Below are 14,586 nucleotides of genomic sequence, written 5' to 3'. Positions count from 1 at the left end.
TCTACCCCGGTCCCTGTCATGCCAGTGCAAACTAGTGACATTCCACTAAGGGAATCATGAAGACACACAGTCTTTATGCAATCTGCTGTATACACAATTCCATTTGAAGTAATAGTTCATCCAAAAATAAAAATTGTCATTCTTTATTCACTCATTTCAAACATGCTTATGCTTTTATTTACCTGTTACCTGTTGAACACAAAAGGAGATTTTCTTTTTTAAGAATCTTTATGTAGGTCTTTTCCATACAATAACAGTTCATTGTGATCACGTATGTCAAGCTCCAAAACTGATATTTACTGATAATCTTACACTCCATTGTGCTGTTAACCCAAGAACCGCTGCAATCGAAACATTGAACCAGTGAGTACCATATCAATTTGATTTATGAACGAATCGCCCTTTTGAGCTGTTTATTTTTACTTTCTCAAATGAACCAGTTGATTCCATTCACAAATCAGACTGATTCAGTTCTCGAGCCCACTAAATCATTGGTAGAGGTGCAGTAGTTCTCAAGCTAACAACTCATAGGAGAGAAAGTTATCAGTAAAAAACGACTTCAATTTCAGTCTGTTCCTCACACAAAGCATAATATATGTCTTCTGGAGACTTAAAATATAGTGTACAAGTCATATTGACGACCATTATAGTGTAAATGTTTTTGTTGTTGCATATTTTGTGCTTAAGGCAAAAAATCATGGTTACACTAAGGCACTTAAAATGGAATTGAATGGGGCCAGTACATAAACATTAAATTACACAGTTTCAAAACTATAGCCACAAGACGTAAACATTATACAATTTTTTTTTTTAATCACAATTTTGGTATCATAAGGGATTTACGGGTGTTGGTGTTGACTAGATTAATGGCGTCACATCGTGACAACAAAGTAGTTATATTAGATTTAACTTCACCAAGATATGGTTAGCAAGTGATTTTTACCATGCTAAAATAATGTTACACATAATGTGTATGTCTTGTTGCTATTCGTTTGTGAATAGAAATACACAGTGTGTATTTTAATGTTTATGTACTGGCACCTTTTATTTTTATAGAAAGTGCCAAACTAAATGCAATTTCTAAATTACTCTAAATTATTTTTTATGATTATCAACATTATGCCACAAATGTTGTTGATTGAGTTTAGCTTGCACTAAACCAGGAACATTCCTTTAAAAGCCATGGACACTAAGTGGGCGTTGGATGGGAAAGATGTGTGTTAATATTCTTCAATGCATTGAATTTTTTTGTTCCACTGAGGAAAGTTATGTGGGTTTGGAATAACATGAGGACGAAAAAATGACATAATTTTAATTTTGGGGTGAACTTTGCCTTTAATTGTTTTTATTTACAGTAGTTAAACTGTCAGGAGTTATTGAGGAGCTCTGGAACAATATCAGAATCAGAATGAGCTTCATTGCCAAGTATGCTTACACATACAAGGAATTTGTCTTGGTGACAGACGCTTCCAGTTCACAAACAATACAGCAACAAGACAGAGATAATAATAACAATAAAAAAGCCAATAGAAAATATGAGTGTGTGTGTGTGTGTATGTATATATATATATATATATATATATATATATACACAATATACACACACACACACTTATATACAAAATAGCCAGATATATATACAAAATATATACATACGCATGTACAAATAAAAATCTTTTATATACAGTGCAAGGGAATGTAATGCAGAAGAGGTAGGATATGTTAAATATAATTGACTAAACTGTGTATTGCATGTAATTATTGCACAATGGGACAGTTTTAACTGTTCATGAGATGGATAGCCTGAGGGGAAAAAAAACTGTTCTTGTGCCTGACGGTTCTTTTGCTCAGAGCTCTGTAGTGCCGGCTTGAAGGCAACTGTTCAAAAAGGTAGTTGGCAGGGTGAGTGGGGTCCAGAGTGATTTTTCCAGTCCTTTTCCTCAATCTGGAAGTGTACAGTTCTTGAAGGGAGGGCAGGGGGCAACCAATAGTCCGCTTAGCAGTCCGAACTGTCCTTTGTGGTCTTCTGACTTCTGATTTCGTAACTGAACCAAACCAGACAGCTATTGAAGTGCCGAGGACAGACTCAATGACTGCTGAGTAGAACTGGATAAGCAGTGCCTTTGGAAGGTTGAACTTCCTCAACTGATGAAGGAAGTACAAACTCTGCTGGGCATTTTTCAAAATGTGAGTCAATGAGTCAATGTGGGTCTCCCACTTCAGGCCCTGTGAGATGGTAGTGACCAGGAACCCGAATGACTCCACTGCTGTCACAGTGCTGTTCAGAATTGTGAGTGGGTTCAATGTTGGGGTGTTCTTCTTCCTAAAATCCACAATCATCTCCACTGTTTTGAGCATGTTGAGCTGCAGGTTTTTATGACTGCACCAGTGAGCCAGCCATTCAACCTCTCTTTTGTCTGCAGACTCATCGTCATCTTGGATGAGGCCGATGACAGTAGTGTCATCTGCAAACTTCAGGAGCTTGACAGAGGGGTCCTTAGCGGTACAGTCATTTGTATACAGGGAGAAGAGTTGTGGGAAGAACACACATCCCTGGGGATGCCAGTGCTGATCGTACAGGTGCTGGAAGTGAATTTCCCCAGTCTCACTAGCTGCTGCTTGTTTGTCAGAAAGCTTGTGATCCACTGACAGATAGATGTGGGAACAGAGAGCTGGGTTAATTTGTTCCATAGAAGAGCTGGGATGATGGTGTTGAAAGCTGAACCATAAAGTCCACAAAAAGGATCCTTGCATATGTCCCTGGTGTGTCCAGATGTTGCAGGATATGATGCAATCCCATGTTGACTGCATCATCCACAGATCCGTTTACTCTAAGCAAATTGAAGGGGATCCAGGAAGGGTCCAGTGATGTCCTTCAGGTGGGCCAACACCAGTCTCTCAAATGACTTGATGAAAACAGACATCAGAGTGATGGGTCTGTAGTCATTAAGTCCTTTGATCTTGGGTTTCTTTGGGACAGAGATGATAGTGGAGCATTTGAAGCAGCAGGGAACTTCACCCTGATCCAGTGATTGTTGAAGATCTGTGTGAAGATGGGGGCCAGCTGGTCAGCACAGGATCTTAGGCAAGTTGGTGAAATACCATCTATGCCCAGTGCTTTCCTTGTCTTTTGTGTCCGGTTGACCCGGCACACATCCTCTTTACAAATGTGTGAAGTGAAGGTCAGAGCGGGTGTTGGATGTGAGACTGGGCTTTTCAAATATACAGTAAAACACATTCAGGTCATCAGCCAGCTGTTGACCCCCTACAGTGTTGGAGGATGTGTCTTGAAGTTAGTAATATCTTTCAGGCCTCTCCACACTGATGCAGGGTAGTTAGCTGAAAATGTGTTGTTTAGATTCTCAGAGTAGCATCTTTTAGCCACTTGAATTTCATTCAATTTGTTTTTGGTCTGATTATACAAGATTTTATCACCGCTTCTGTAAGCATGCTCTTTGGCATGACAAAGCTGTCTGAGTTTTGCTGTAAACCTAGGTATGTCGTTGTTGAACATTTAATAAGTCCTAGTAGGATTGCACATATCCTCACAGAAACTGATGTTACAGTATCTGTGAGCTCGTCCAGATTGGTGTCTGCAGCTTCAAAAACACTCCAATCAGTGCAGTCAAAGCAGGCTTGTAGTTTTAGCTCTGCTTCTTTGGTCCATTTTTTTACAGTATTTAATACAGGTTTAGCTGATATTAATTTCTGCTTATAGGATGGAAGATTTTGAACCAGACAGTGATCAGAGAGTCCCAATGCTGCTCTGTTGACAGAGCGATATGCATCCTTTAATGTTGTGTAGCAGTGATCCAGTATATTTCTGTCTCTGGTGGGGTATGTAATGTGCTGTCTGTATATTGGCAGTTCACGGGTGGGGTTGGCTTTGTTAAAATCACCCAGAATAATAATAAGTGAGTCTGGGTAATGTTGCTCCATGTCTGTGATCTGATCAGCCAGCACATGCACGCTTGTGGCGGGATGTACAGACTCATCAGAATAAATGTGGGAAATTCCCGCGGTGAGCAGAAAGGCTTACAGTTGATAAAGAGTGCTTCTAAATCAGGACAGCACATCTTCTTTAACGTTGTTACAACAACTTTCATTGATGTAAAAGCATGTTTCACCGCCTCCCGTTTTCCCCATTGACTCTGCAATGACAGCCACTCTGAACAGCTGGAAGCCCGGCAGATGTAATGTGCTGTCTGAAATGGCTTCACTCAGCCAGGTTTCTATGAATCACAAGGCAGCAGAGTTTGAAAAGTCCTTGTTTGTATGAGTGAGGAGATGTAGTTTGTCCATTTTGTTAGGGAGAGTGGAGATTTGCTAAATGTATAATCTGCAGGGCTTTTCGAAAGCCTCGCTGTCGCACACTTTAACAACACAGCTGGACCTCCGACTAAAATGCCCAGCAAAACTTCACAATAGTCTGGGATGTGCTTCTGAATGTTCAGCAGTGCGTCCCTGGTAAAACTGATTGGAAAAAAATTACTAAACACAGAATAAACAAACAGAAATAACAAAAGAATTGGAGAGCTCCACACCGAGAAGACATCTTGAGAATTAATCAAACTATTAAAAGGTGCCTTGTGTTCATAGTTGTGGCGAACAGGGCGGGGCAAAGCGGCCTCTGGGCAGAGCGAGGCCGGTAAAATAAGTGGTGAATGAGTTCCATCTTTGTGCCACACCGGTCTCACGTTCCAGTGGCAGGAGTATTTAAGGAGAGAAGACTGCAGTAGACGGGAGAGAGAGAGACGCACAGAGCTTTGTGTTTGTCTGTGTGTTTGGCGCGTCTGCGGGGAAGCATTACATGAAGTTATGTTATGCTTAAGCATTAAAAGTACACATGTTTTTCAAGCCGGTCCCAACTTCCTCCTTGCCCATTGTGTGAATTAATTACAATTGTCACTTCACAGAACAAATGTTTTTTTTCACAGGCATGAGTTAAACAGTAACTTATGGAATATTTTGAAAATGTTAACTCCGTTCCTGTGTTTCCCATCAGCTGTTCAGCCCGGAGGAAAAACGTGCCACCCAGCAGCACAAAGTAACCTTACATGGAGTTCCGGGCCCCGAACCCTTCACTGTCATTTGCATTGATGAATACACCACAGCCAAACAGCTTCTGGACTCTGTAAGTGTCAATACACACAGAACCACGGCAGTTTAAACAGGCGTGCACACTCCAAAACACAGTCAATTACAACTAATGAGCTCAGAGTACGCAAGAGAACATTGTGGAACTACTGTTGAAGAAATAGCGCAAGCACTCCATGAATGGAGCCATAGACGATTCAGGATTTTTGAGGAGTGATGCAATTTTATGAGTTTTAAAGTTATATGTTACATTAACCTTAGAACCCAGTTTGCAAACACATTCTCCTCCTGGTAAATGATGGTCATTGGTTCTGTCATTAGGAACAAGCTGTGTTTATGTCAGTGTTTACTGGTCTGGTTTACATTTTCATCATTCCTCAGCACATAAATTAGTGCTTTAATAGTCTCTCTCGACAGTTGTTTCCGACAACTTCCCTCAACTACTTCCTGATGGAAGAGAGAATTCCTCTGTCCAAAGAGAAGTGTGACTTGAAGAAAACAGCCCAGCAGCGGCCCCTAGTGAATGATGAAAAGCTCCTGAGAGTTCTTCACAGCTGGCAACCAGAGGAAGGATATGTGGGCAGAATATGTCTGAAGACCAAGGAAGAGGTATTGTCCTTTTTTTTTATATATATATATTTATATATCATGGTTCCTTCAGTTGAATTAAAGCAGAAAAATTGTAAACAATTTTAAAGATCCACTGTACCTTTGTTTTACATACAGTATTCACCACTTGATCTTTGCTCCTCCTAGTAGCTCATAACTGTATAATGATGTATTAATATAGTTCACTTCAACTATACTGAATTTGTTAAAATATATAACTATCTGATATAATAAATATTTCCAATAAAAGCAGTATCTGGCACAAAAATAATGGTGATCTCCGGGTGACCGAATTATACAACATTTGAACAAGTGAATTTACACTGAATATACCGCTAGTCAATAACAACTATGAGCATACACTTTTTACTAAACAATATTTTTTTAAATAGTGTAATATATATTTTGTATATTGCTAGAAAAAAAATGCCACATAGGCTTTAGTGTGCCAAGTCTTGGTCAGTAGTTAATTAATCTTTTTTGTTTGTTTACGGTACCCCCAACTTTATACCAGGCTTTAATCTCTGTAATTTTAAAGAAAGGAGGAGCCCAAATGATTTCTCAAATTACCGGCCAATTTAGTTGATCTCACTCAGTCAAAATTCTTGTCAACCGTTTACAAGGAGTAATCGCCACTCTTATACAGCCTGACCAGGTTTGATTATATACATAATTGATATTCTTCATATAATATTAGGTGCTCCATCAATGTTATGTTGGCGGTGAGATGAGATAGCTCTCCAACTGCTGCTGTTCAGTTCAGAAAATGATGCTTTATGCAGATGACATTTTGCTGTTCGTTACTGATCCAGCTAATTCAATTCCAGCATTGCTCAGTATAATAAATTCTTTCTCAAAATTGTCAGGATATAAGGCCAGCTGGACAAAGTCAGAAGCTATGCCCTTGACTGCATAATGTCCCAGGTCTCTGTTTCAGGCTGGCGTATTCAAGTGGCCTGACAGGGGCATACAATATTTAGCAATCACTTTTCCCCATCAGTTCAAGGTTATTGTTAAAGCTAACCTTGACCTCTTGCTAGGTAAAATTTCAAAGGATATGGCAAGATATGGCCTCTTTCTCTCTAATTGACCTTAGGGCTAAGGTCAATTATTTAAAAATTAATTGCATACCCAAAATTAACTATTTATTAAGCTCCCTCCCTCTCTATGTTCATTCTAGATCTTTCAGTAGATTTGACAGGATTTGCAATCATTTTCTGTGGAATGGTAAGAAAACCTGAATGCGCTAGAAGGGGACTTGGCCTTCCCAAACTATCGTTGTATTATTATGCATTTAGTCTTAGACACCTGGGGCAATGGATGCTACCTCCGGAGCGAGCTCCCATGGAAAAAATATGTTTGTCAATCTATACCATTAGTTTCCCTACTAATAACTAAGTTACCCCTGTCAGTGCGGAAACATCCCATTATTTCCCATCTCCAGACAGTTTGGAAGAAGGTATCACATATTTTGGGGGTTAACCCCTTTTTAAGCCTGCAAGTAGCTATTTGGGTCAATCCAAGTTTGTTAATAGGTGGATCCCCTTTGCTGTGGAAAAAATGGTTAGATAAATATACATATACATTAGAAGACCTTTTATGAGTATGATGTTTTGATTTCTTTTTGACAGATTTAAACAATAATTTGACCTTGCTAATAACCAGTTTTGGAGATATCTACAATTAAGGCATATCCTCTAAATGCCCTACATTCTCCTCATGGGTTAAACATTCTTAAGACGGTTTTGAATATTTTAGGGTCTGGGCATGAGGCATCTAAATATTACTCCTTGTTTATTAGTCATGCAGACAATAAGACTAGTTCTGCTTTAAAATTAACATGGGGAAAATATTAGGGATTACATAAGAAGAAAAAATATTGGAAAAGATTACTGGAAACCTTAAGCAAATATATAAAGATATTAAAACACATCTGATTCAATTTCATATTTTACATAGGTTCTACGGGATACCTTAGGTTATTTAGAGCGGGTTTAAGGAATAGTCTGGGGGGGCAATAAACATAACAATTCTCAAGAGCAATTTTTGAAGGGGACACCAAGGGTTTTTTGTTGTTGCCCCGTTTGTATTTGTATTTTATTTCTTAAACAATTATTTTAAGAATATATCATTATATTATTTACAAAATACCTATTTTAATGATATTTTAGGGGGGGGACAACCCTCAGATGGGGGGTCATGACCCCCCTGCGATTTCCGCCTATGTGGAAGGCTACCAAAAATGTTTGACCCAGGTTAAACAATTTAAAGGCAATCCTACCAAATACTAACAAAGTGTGTGTAAACTTCTTACCCACTGGGAACATGATGAAAGAAATACAAGCTGAAAAAAAATAATTCTCTCTACTAATATTCTGATATTTCACATTCTTAAACTAGTGATCCTAACTGACCTAAGACAGGGAAGTTTTTTTACAAAAATGTCAGGAATTGTGAAAAATGGAGTATAAATATATTTGGTTAAGGTGTATGCAAACTTCTGACTTCAAATGTATGCCTGACTTATGTTTTCGGAGACTTGAACATTTTATGCGTAAACTTTTTTACTTGCCGGCGGGTCCGCAGAGTTGAAAAGTTTAAATGAATTATTTCATTAATAATTTTTCCCCAAAGCAATGCTTCAAATGAGAGACTGTACATTTTCGGTGAGCTTTAGTCTCGTTTGGCCATAAAGCTGTTTACATAAGTGGTTGGAAAAAGTAGCTTGCTACTATGTTTAAAAAACAGTGTCACACTAAAAGAAAATGTTGTAATGACCAAGTTAGTAGTGTTGCTACTTCCACCCTGAATCAAGCTGCTCTCGTGTTCTTCAGAACTTCAGTGTGAAGAAAGTGCTGATGGAGGGAGTGGAGGAGGTGAGCAGTGGAGAAGAGGACACGTTCCTCGTGCAGGTTCATGATGTTTCTCCTGAGCAGCCTCACACTGTCATCAAAGCTCCACGTTACAGCACGGCCCAAGACATCATTCAACAGGTCAGAAAATCAATACAGATCTAAATAATAACTGAATCGCATTCTGGTGAATATCAAATTAAATAAACTTTGATTGTCTTTTCTAGACTTTGAGTAAAGCCAAGTATTCTCTGAGCATCCTGAGCAACCCAAACCCATGTGACTATGTCCTGATGGAGGAGATAACTAAAGATGTGGGAGGCAAGAAGTCTTCCTCAGCAAAACCATGTCAGCGTGTCCTGCAGGACCAGGAGTCTGTGTTTCAGGCTCAGAGCCGCTGGAGAGGTGCAGGCAAATTCATCCTAAAACTTAAAGAACAGGTGAATACCAGTGATTACTGGATGTATTACTGGATGAAACAATGTATTGGATGCATCTTCACAAGTCTGAAATATCACTGTGTGGATCCATTTTTTTATTTGGAGGTAAAATTGATTATTTTCAGGCCGGATTCCCACTCTGTCCAACACTCTCACTCACTCTCACTCCACTCACTCTCTCTCTCTCTCTCTCTCTCTCTCTCTCTCTCTCTCTCTCTCTCTATATATATATATATATATATATATATATATACATATATAATTGACACATATTTTGGCCAATTAATTTCTAGTCATTTGTGATAACTTGATAAGGATTTTTAAAAATCATTCCATAGAAATCACCCTTCCAAAAAGCAATATCAAGACAATTCAATACTTCAGACCTGAGCATAACTAGAAACGTTTGTGAAAGACCAATATATCTGCCAGTCCGATTAACTGATCGATATTTTGCAAAATCAGATTGAGCTTTATTGCCAAGTATGCTTACACATCCAAGGAATTTGTCTTGGTGACAGAAGCTTCCAGTGCACAAACTATACAGCAAAAAAGACAGAGATAATAATAATAAAATAGAAATAAAAAGTGAATAGAAAATAAAGTATATATAGAAATACTCAATAGAACAATAGTGTATATATATATATATATATATATATATATATATATATATATATATATATATATACAGTGAGGAAAATAAGTATTTGAACACCCTGCTATTTTGCAAGTTCTCCCACTTAGAAATCATGGAGGGGTCTGAAATTGTCATCGTAGGTGCATGTCCACTGTGAGAAACATAATCTAAAAAAAAAATCCAGAAATCACAATCTATGATTTTTTAACTATTTATTTGTATGATACAGCTGCAAATAAGTATTTGAACACCTGAGAAAATCAATGTTAATATTTGGTACAGTAGCCTTTGTTTGCAATTACAGAGGTCAAACGTTTCCTGTAGTTTTTCACCAGGTTTGCACACACTGCAGGAGGGATTTTGGCCCACTCCTCCACACAGATCTTCTCTAGATCAGTCAGGTTTCTGGGCTGTCGCTGAGAAACACGGAGTTTGAGCTCCCTCCAAAGATTCTCTATTGGGTTTAGGTCTGGAGACTGGCTAGGCCACGCCAGAACCTTGATATGCTTCTTACAGAGCCACTCCTTGGTTATCCTGGCTGTGTGCTTCAGGTCATTGTCATGTTGGAAGACCCAGCCTCGACCCATCTTCAATGCTCTAACTGAGGGAAGGAGGTTGTTCCCCAAAATCTCGCAATACATGGCCCCGGTCATCCTCTCCTTAATACAATGCAGTCAGCCCTGTCCCATGTGCAGAAAAACACCCCCAAATCATGATGCTACCACCCCATGCTTCACAGTAGGGATGGTGTTCTTGGGATGGTACTCATCATTCTTCTTCCTCCAAACACGGTTAGTGGAATTATGACCAAAATGTTATATTTTGGTCTCATCTGACCACATGACTTTCTCCCATGACTCCTCTGGATCATCCAAATGGTCATTGGCAAACTTAAGACAGGCCTTGACATGTGCTGGTTTAAGCAGGGGAACCTTCCGTGCCATGCATGATTTCAAACCATGACGTCTTAGTGTATTACCAACAGTAACCTTGGAAACGGTGGTCCCAGCTCTTTTCAGGTCATTGACCAGCTCCTCCCATGTAGTTCTGGGCTGATTTCTCACCTTTCTTAGGATCATTGAGACCCCACGAGGTGAGATCTTGCATGGAGCCCCAGTCCGAGGGAGATTGACAGTCATGTTTAGCTTCTTCCATTTTCTAATGATTGCTCCAACAGTGGACCTTTTTTCACCAAGCTGCTTGGCAATTTCCCGTAGCCCTTTCCAGCCTTGTGGAGGTGTACAATTTTGTCTCTAGTGTCTTTGGACAGCTCTTTGGTCTTGGCCATGTTAGTAGTTGGATTCTTACTGATTGTATGGGGTGGACAGGTGTCTTTATGCAGCTAACAACCTCAAACAGGTGCATCTAATTTAGGATAATAAATGGAGTGGAGGTGGACATTTTAAAGGCAGACTAACAGGTCTTTGAGGGTCAGAATTCTAGCTGATAGACAGGTGTTCAAATACTTATTTGCAGCTGTATCATACAAATAAATAGTTAAAAAATCATACATTGTGATTTTTGGAGTTTTCTTTTCGATTATGTCTCTCACAGTGGACATGCACCTACGATGACAATTTCAGACCCCTCCATGATTTCCAAGTGGGAGAACTTGCAAAATAGCAGGGTGTTCAAATACTTATTTTCCTCACTGTATATATATATATATCAGTGAGGAAAACACACATATATATATATATATATATATATATATATATATATATATATATATATGTGTGTGTGTGTACAATATATACAAATCTGTTATATACATAAGCAAGGGAATGTAATGGCAGAAGAGGTGGTATGTTGGATAAATATAGACTAAACTGTGTATTGCACGTAATTATTGCACAATGGGACAGTTTTAACGATTCATGAGATGGATAGCCTGAGGGTAAAAACTGTTCCTGTGTCTGATGGTTCTGGTGTTCAGAGCTCTGTAGCGCCTGCCAGAAGGCAAGACTTCAAAAAGGTAGTGGGCAGGGTGAGTGGGGTCCAGAGTGATTTTTCCAGTCCTTTTCCTCACTCTGGAAGTGTACAGTTCTTGAAGGGAAGGCAGGGGAGCAACTAATAATCCTATCAACAGTCCGAACTGTCCTTTGTAGTCTTCTGTCATCTGATTATGTTGCTGCACCAATCCAGACAGTTATTGAAGTGTAGAGGATAGACTCAATGACTGCAGAGTAGAACTGTATCAGCAGTGCCTGTGGGAGGTTGAACTTCCTCAACTGGTGAAGTACAACCTCTGCTGGGCCTTTTTCACAATTAAGTCAATGTGGGTCTCCCACTTCAGGTCCCAGCTGCTGCCTGTCCATCAGAAAGCTGGTGATCCACTGACAGATAGACGTGGGAACAGAGTGGATGTAATTTAATCATCAGCCGATAACCGTGTTCGTTTGTCTGATTAATAGATGTGTTAACCCTCCTATGTCAGTTCCAAACTCTACCAAAATTTGTCAATGGATAAATTATTTTATATTCAAGTTTATGCAAATTTGAGTAAATGCAGTGTTTAATAGTGAAAGAGTATTTCCACATGCACAGTGCACTGACAACTTACATGGTTGGGACTTAACAGCTGTGTGGCCTCAAGAAAGACACTTGTTAGTGAGGCTAATTGGGAAAAACTACAATTTGCTAGGAAGCATAAAGATTGGACTGTTCAGAAAAAGGTATTGTGGTCTGATGAGTCCAGATTTACCCTATTCCAAAGCGATGGGCATGTCAGGGTAAGAAGGGAAGCATGTGAAGTGCTGAACCTGTCATGCATCACCTGTACAAGCCTCTGGAGGCAGTGTTATGATCTGAGATTGCTTCAGTTGGTCAGGTCTAGGCTCAGCAATGTTATGCGGCAATAAAACCAAGTCCGCTGACTACCTGAATGTACTGATTGACCAGGTTATCCCAACAATGGATTCAAATTTAAATTAAAATGTTAATTCACATTTCTTCCCTGATGGCACAGGCATATTCCAGGAGGACAATGCCAAGATTCATTGGACTCATTGTGAAATAGTGGTTCAGGGAGCACAAGGAAACATTTTCACACATGAATTGGCCACCACAGAGTCCAGACCTTAACCCCATTGAAAGTCTTTGGGATGTGCTGGAGAAGACTTTACAGAGTGGTTCAACTTTCCCATCAATAAAAGATCTTGGCCAAAACTTCATGCAACTCTGGACGGAAATAAATGTAATCAAAGCTAAATGCGGTCCAACAAAATATTTGTGTATGCAATTGTTTTTTTTTTTGGCAAGGCAGTGTATAATAAAATACCTCAAACTTACTATTAATTGAAATGGCAATTGTTTTCCTTTTACCCGTCCCTCAGATTGCTCGCGAGGACAAGCGCAAGGGTGTGTCTTTTGCCAGCGAGCTGCGGAAGCTGACAGGTCGCAGTTGGAGCTTAAATGTGAACGGTCCAGTCGTCCAGGAGTTGGCACATAGTAAGGAAGAAAAGGCTGCATGTCCCAGCATGATGCCTCTCCTTGAGGCCTCCGAGTGATGGAACGTTCTGCAGTGTGTGTGTGTGTGCAGTGCATGGAGCTCTAATGAGGTACCAGCTGCTGGAACCACCCTCATTAACACACTAATTCTTTATTATTAATATCTCAAGATGTGTATCTCCGATTTCATTTCCATCATTCTACAAATTCCACCATATTGGATTTTTTTGCAAAACCTACTTTTTCGAATGGTAATAATTATCCCAAAAAAATTTTACTTTCGTTTTATCGTCGCAAAACGATACCTTGGCCACTTTTAATTAAACCTTTTAAATGGAATGAGATATTTTCACCAAATTTGGGACACTTATGTAGGAGGTCAATCTGAGGACACATGAAAAAGTGTACACCTCTGCCTCTTGGTGGCGCTATAAGAATGACAAACATAAAATAGATCTAACAATGGAACCGCTGATCTGATCGACATTACATTTTGCAGTATCTTTGTTCAAGGTGCCATATAGTTATTTGAGTACATTTGTAAATCTTGAAAAACATGGCCATCACTGACCAATCAACTTTCAGCAGGTTTTAAACAAGGTTAACATAGGCAGATTGGAACAAAACTTGGTGGGACAATTTGTCTCTTGGCCCAAGAGGTCTGTGCAGAATTTGGGAGGCCCTATCGTGTTTTACATGCGTGTAAATGGTTGTATAATCAGTGGTGTTTCACAAAGACACATGCTATTCATATCATGTGATAGATCTCCTCATTTTGAACAAACTTTGCCTCAAAAACCATTGATGTTAATCAAATCGCTGATTAAGATTATTTAAAAAACCTTTTGCGAACACATTCTAGGTTTTTCATCTCCCATACATTCCCACTTAAGTCCCCTGAAATCTAATTGAACTGGTATCTACCACAGACCAGTGGTTGCCAAACTGGGTGCCGCCGTGCAATCTGCTTAGTTCATTATTTTAATAGACACTTATGTTAAAAGTAATACCGGCAATACAGACGCTGATTGACTACAGCCGACTGCTTTCAAATACTCACGTGTACTTCCATAACCTGTACAGAAACAATCTGTGGGAAAGCGCGATCAATAATTATCAAAAATAAATACAATTATTTGGCATGACTTTAACAGGGTAATTGGCATAAGGATAAATATGGGTGTGGCTTAATTACCCAAAAGCCTGTAACTCCTAAATGATGATCTGGTTTTCATCAAAAGTAGCAAGCATGTGCATCATGTGATTTTAAAGTAGTGTGCCTATTTTGGTGGAGTTCGGACAATAGGTAGCGCTGTAACGGTCAGGAATGTTAAAAAGAAGGTCATATCTCTGTGGTCCTAAACCTATAGTTCCTATAGAACTAGTTCTGAACATTATGGCAATGTATCTCTATTTTAGGTGCTAACAGACTGTCTTATTAATCCTTAATATCTGTCAAATATGTTCTTTAAGCCGCTTTAACGCTTGGTGTTGCTCC

At 39.2% G+C, this 14,586-nt stretch overlaps 1 protein-coding gene across 4 annotated transcripts in view; it reads left to right on the top strand.

Moving 5' to 3' along the window:
* Positions 1-14,586, top strand: part of plce1 (phospholipase C, epsilon 1) — a 164,683-nt gene that overhangs the window by 148,629 nt on the left and 1,468 nt on the right. For all 4 annotated transcript variants that reach the window (XM_052102800.1, XM_052102803.1, XM_052102801.1 and 1 more), the window contains 5 exons: positions 5,006-5,134; positions 5,515-5,706; positions 8,541-8,699; positions 8,786-8,998; positions 12,974-13,088. In XM_052102800.1, coding sequence (XP_051958760.1) covers positions 5,006-5,134; positions 5,515-5,706; positions 8,541-8,699; positions 8,786-8,998; positions 12,974-13,088 — 808 coding nt within the window. The remainder of the gene's footprint in view (positions 1-5,005; positions 5,135-5,514; positions 5,707-8,540; positions 8,700-8,785; positions 8,999-12,973; positions 13,089-14,586) is intronic.

Source organism: Xyrauchen texanus, chromosome 33, assembly GCF_025860055.1.
Source record: "Xyrauchen texanus isolate HMW12.3.18 chromosome 33, RBS_HiC_50CHRs, whole genome shotgun sequence".
NCBI classification, from domain to species: Eukaryota; Metazoa; Chordata; class Actinopteri; order Cypriniformes; family Catostomidae; genus Xyrauchen; species Xyrauchen texanus.
The sequence above is the reverse complement of the archived record's forward strand: the minus strand, read 5'-3'. Positions and strand labels throughout refer to the sequence as shown.